The sequence below is a fragment of the Gekko japonicus genome, unplaced genomic scaffold (genome assembly GCF_001447785.1).
Source record: "Gekko japonicus isolate JY-2015 unplaced genomic scaffold, Gekko_japonicus_V1.1 scaffold204, whole genome shotgun sequence".
In the NCBI taxonomy this organism is placed as follows: domain Eukaryota; kingdom Metazoa; phylum Chordata; class Lepidosauria; order Squamata; family Gekkonidae; genus Gekko; species Gekko japonicus.
The window spans coordinates 1,192,920-1,198,100 of NW_015159716.1; the positions used below are offsets into that span (position 1 = coordinate 1,192,920).

General features: G+C 45.6%; 2 protein-coding genes across 2 annotated transcripts in view; both read right to left on the bottom strand.

The window, feature by feature from the left end:
• Positions 1-486, bottom strand: part of LOC107112867 (1-acyl-sn-glycerol-3-phosphate acyltransferase alpha-like) — a 9,997-nt gene extending 9,511 nt beyond the window's left edge. The window contains exon 1 of the mRNA XM_015414100.1: positions 448-486. Within this exon, the coding sequence (XP_015269586.1) occupies positions 448-486 (39 nt within the window). The remainder of the gene's footprint in view (positions 1-447) is intronic.
• Positions 483-5,181, bottom strand: part of LOC107112961 (1-acyl-sn-glycerol-3-phosphate acyltransferase alpha-like) — a 9,431-nt gene continuing 4,732 nt past the window's right edge. Inside the window, exons 3-5 of the mRNA XM_015414198.1 lie at positions 4,627-4,802; positions 3,141-3,236; positions 483-587 (exon numbers count right to left, since the gene is read on the bottom strand). Of these exons, the coding sequence (XP_015269684.1) occupies positions 483-587; positions 3,141-3,236; positions 4,627-4,802 (377 nt within the window). The remainder of the gene's footprint in view (positions 588-3,140; positions 3,237-4,626; positions 4,803-5,181) is intronic.

Sequence of the window (5,181 nt, forward strand, 5' to 3'; positions counted from 1 at the left end):
CAGAGCTGGCAACCCTGCCCTTCCGTCTGTTTTTTTTATTGAAACAGGTTTAGATAGATTTATAGAGAATAGATCAATTAACGACCATTAGCTATGAAGTCTAAATGGAGCCTTCATGTACAGAGGGAGTGTACCTGTAAATGCCAGTTACTGAGGGCAACAACCAAGAAAGGCTTTGGCCTATGTGCCCCTTGTTGGCCAGCTAGATGAGCCCTGTGGGGAAACTGGATGTTTGACTAAATAGACCAGTGGCCTGATCCAGCAAAGGCCAGGCTCATGTACTCATGCTTCCTCCTTGGTTTCCTATGGGCTTCTGAGACTAGAAAAAAAAATTCTGATTCAGGAGGTGAGATAAGCAAGTTTGGGACAGGTGGAGAAACAGGATAGCTTAGCACATGTTGAGCTCCTACATTTAACTTAGGCTTGGGATGCAATGCCCCGGGAAGCCTGCATTTCACAATCCAAGTCGGCACCTCCCAAACTCATTCCCATTCCAATCCTCTCTTACGCTTACCTGGAATAAATCTTTGGATCTTCTTGTTGAAGAAAGGTCGGTATGAGGACATCACCACAGGAATGACTGGGACCTGCCGTGCAAAGCCACACAATTAAAACTTTTTATAAAATTTGTATCGATCATCGAGTAGTCTTACTCTGATTGCTGGTGTTATAGGGGGAATTTTTTGCCCGTTGTCTTATTCTCCCTCATTTTGTGCGGTTTTAGGTGGTTTCTTTGTTTACTGAGATTCTAAGCCACGCTTTCAGAACAGTGTAGAACAAATATAAAACAATGAAATACCAATAAGATACTGAAATATCAATCAAAATCAATATAACATTAGATTAAAACGGTAGCAGGAGTCAGGGAGATCTCAGTTTTAGAAGGCAAACATAAAACAGGAAGGTTTCCTCTCCTGTCCAGAATGCCTGCAGGGAGGGACCCAAATGGGTTTCATGCGGAAGGACATTTCAGAGGTCTAGAGAAACCACAGAAAAGACCCTCTTATATATGGAGTCCAATCTGGTCTACCTGAAAGACAGAACTAGTGAGAAGTTCTCTCCAATCAATCTTAAATTACAGGGATATTCATGTTAGAGTCTCTTTGAGATAAAAGGTACCCAGATTGTCTAGTGTTTGACAGGCTAAGGCCAGAATCCTGAATTTGCTCCAGAAATACATAGGAAGCCTGTGCAGTTGCTTTAATAGTCATAGAATAGCTCACTGACTAACAGTTGACATAAATCTGGCTATGGCATTTTGCGCTAGCTGAACTTCAAGGGTAGCCCCACACAGAGGGCATTGCAGTAGTCTAATCTAGGACGCTGCCTTCGTTGAGAAGATCCAAAGTAGAATGTTACCTGCACAGAGATATGGAGCTGGAGTCCATAAATTCAGATAACTTCTTCCAGCTGTTTCATGCAGATATTAAAACCATGATTTTGGCCCCTAAGGAACCATATTCTCTTGTTCCCAGAAAGTAGAACAGCAGTCTCACCAAACCAACATTTGTCCAAAAAGGCAGTGGGACTCTGCAAAACCAATCCATCTCCAAAACCTATGAGATATTCCAAAAGGACACCCAGCTGATGGTAATGAAAGTTGCTGAGAAATCTAGAAAAATCAGCAGTTCTGCTGGCCTTCTCCCGATGTAAGGCATTTATCATATTGTCCAGCTCACCAACTATCATCTGCTTCACAGGGCCTGCTGTCTATGCTCCTACCTTCAAAGTAAGGTGAGCTGGAAACCAGAGACAGGGCCTTTTCTGTAGTGGCACCTTGCTTGAGGAATGCCCTTCCCTTTAAGGCTCACCTGGTGTCTATGTTACTTTCTTCTAGGTGCCAGACCAAAATGTTTTTGTTCACCCAGGCTTCTGAATAAGGGATTGGTTTTTTAATATTGTTTTAGTCTGGAAACTACTATTTTAAGGTGACAAGGCTCTGTTTTTATAGTCTGTGTTTTCATGCTGGGCTGAGTTTTTAATGCTAAATTTTAATGCATATCTTTTAATGTTTTGAATTTATCATTTTTTAAAAAAAAAAATTGTAAGCTGCCTCAGACAGGATCCTGGAGAGACAGCATGAACGTTTTCTAAATAAATAAATTATGCCAGAGCAGCCAGGACAATGTCCATATCAAACTAAAGCCTAAAGCCTCAAAGGAATAGATTTAGTGGGCCGTTTCCTGCTTTAGGCTGGAAGCCTTCTTCCAACAGAACATCCACTTTAATAAAAGGAAGGCTCTTTAAACTGGCGAAAGGCATCAAATGTTACAAGTGGAGTGGTAGATGATATAGGCTTATAAGTATTGAGACTAGCTGGGTATAGATTTTTTTCCACTAAAAGAGGAGTCCAATGACTATCTCCTTTAGATAGGTTAAATAAATAAGAAAACTCCTGATGCAGTGAAAACTCCTGATGGAGTGCCCTAAAAAAGAGAATAAACCAACCCAACTGGCCAGTGTATCATTTCTACATGTCACTACCAACAATGGGTATAGACTGGCAATATGTGGTGGCATGCCCAGTCTGGAGCCTTTGTTACAATTAAACTGATGAAAGCAACACTGACTAGTGGCAACCCTAAAGAGCTCAGGTACATAGTTATCAATATGAATAAATAGCTGGTATGGAAGACTGAGCCCTGACCAGGATGTCCCAGGCTAACCTGATCTTGTCAGAACTCAGAAGCTAAGTAGGGTAGGCCCTGGTTTGTACTTGGATGGGAGACCACCAAGGAAGTAGGGGGTTACTATGCAGAGGCAGCAACTGCAATCCACCTCTGAAGTCTCTTGCCTTGACAACCCCATGAGGGGTCACCATAAGTCTGCTGTGACTTAACAGCACTTTACCCACACACCTAGCGTTGCAAGGTCCCCCCCTCCTCCTCAGCCACTGGCAGGGGATGGGGGGGGGGGGGAGAGCGGCCAGATCCAGGTTGGGAAACCCCAAGAGATTTGGAGAGACCTCAGTGGAGTACAATGCCACAGAGTCCACCCTCCAAAGCATGTGTTTTCTCCATGAGAAGTGATCTCTGTAGTCTGGAGTTGAGCTGTAATTTCAAGGGATCCCCAGGTCCCACCTGGAGGCTGGCATCCCTAACACACACCAACAGGGAAGACTGAGAGGCAGATGATCTCACCTGGGCTTTCACAGCCAGATGGAAGGCTCCATGTTGAAATGGCAGCATGGTGGTGTAGTAGTTTTTGGTGCCTTCGGGAAACACCCAGATCCGCAGCTGGAGGAGAGGGGAAAGAGAAAACAGAAATGACAAGTAGGGATCGGTCATACAGTGTTGCACAGTGTTTTGAATCATGGGGGGCAATGTTCCCTCTAAGCTGTGGAGTCTTGTGAGCAAAAAAAAAGAGCAGTTTGTGTCAGAGTTCTCTCAGCCCCACCTACCTCACAGGGTGTCTGTTGTGGGGAGGGGAAGGGAAAGGAGTTTGTAAGCCGCTCTGAGACTCCAAGTGAAGGGCGGGGTATAAATTCAATCTCCTCCTCCTCCTCCAAAAATTCCACTTTGTGAGCTACTGGCATTAAAGCTGTGAGCGAGCAATTTGGCTACTGCATACATTAGTTTCCTCTGGAGCCCTCCTTCCTGAGCTGAGACAAAAATGTGTGAGCCGGAGGCTAAAAAACTGTGAGCTAGCTTACACTAACTCAGCTTAGAGGGAACACTGATTGGGGTGTGTGGCTTGCTTGCCTGCCTTTGTGTCCTGGGCCTGGCCCTGGTATTCCTTGGAGGTCTCCCATCCGAGTACTTGCCAGGGTCAGCCCTGCTTAGCTTCCAAGATCTGACAAGATCAGGCTTGCCTGCGCTATGCTTCTGGTCCCTGTAGCACTATGTTCACCAGAGACTGACAACCAGGGAAGCTGCTCTCCATGGTGATATTCAGCTTGGCAGAATTTTACAGAAATGAAGTGCAGTTGTTGGGGGACCGGTAAGAAGGTCCCCCCCCCTCTCTCACACACCCCAACACTATCTAGGGTTACCAACTCTGGACTGGGAAATTTCTGGAGAATTGGGAGTGGGCCCTGGGGAAATGAGAGGCCCCAGTGGGGTACAAAGCCATAGAGTCTACCCTTGAAAGCAGCCATTTTCTCCAGGGGAACTGATTCCGGCCGTCTGGAGATCAATTGTAATAGTGGGAGATCTCCAGGTGCCGCCTGGACATTGGCAACCTTAAGTATACAGTAGCCTTGTATGGGCAGTCACGTTAGTATGCCCACTGGGTTTTTGACAAAGGGCCTGGATAAGGATGTATGTAAGATAATAGCAAACTACTGGCTCAGCCACTTACTGGTTTCTCTGAGGAGACTCTTGTCCTGCCCTTAGCATTGCAGGGATAAATAAGGGCTCCAAGAACATCACAATCTTACTCCTTCAAGAATCCATGGATAATAAAGATTTAATAATAATAATAAAAAAAGAATCCATGGCTATGAGTTTTAAATAATCTGTGGATGGGGTTGATACTCAGTTTCAAGGGTGCCAACATGAATACTGGTGATCCTGTTTTTGGCCTGTATAGTACCAGGCCAAGGCTACCTCTGAGCGCAGGGAGGCAGAGACCCTGATTTGGCAGGTGGTGGTTGAACTGTAGGGCACATCATGGTTCTTTACTCACATTGTCCTGGACCATGGTCTCTGCTACCACTGCCATGATGCTGGTGCTGTCTGCTGCCTTCTTGTTGTCAGTGATAATGAAGCCACTCAGCCAGCAGACCACTGCCACGGTCAGCATGTAGAAGATCTCTTTCGTGACAATGAGGGTAGATCGCTGTGGCAAAACCTGAATCATCCCTGGGTTAGAAATATGGAAGAAATTCAGAAAGGGTGGTCAGTTGTAACCTTTCCCCCCACCTTCCTTAGGACAGCACCAAACCAGATGAAATACTGCCTGGAGCTCCTGGTGTTGTTGTTGTTGTTTAATGCAGTGGTCAGGCATGGAAGGGCTCAATTCTGATTATGACTGTCGGGTGGGGTGTGGTGGGCCTCCCATGCCATTTTTCCGACCTGAAAGTGTTGGGGAGCTATGAGATTTGCCCCATTGACTACTCATACCTGTACCCTAAGGTGCAGAGAGACCTGTGTTCAAATCCCCACTTAGAGATGATGCCAACTGGATGATCTTGGGCGACTCACTGTATCTCCACATAAGCCTCACAGGGTTATCATGTAG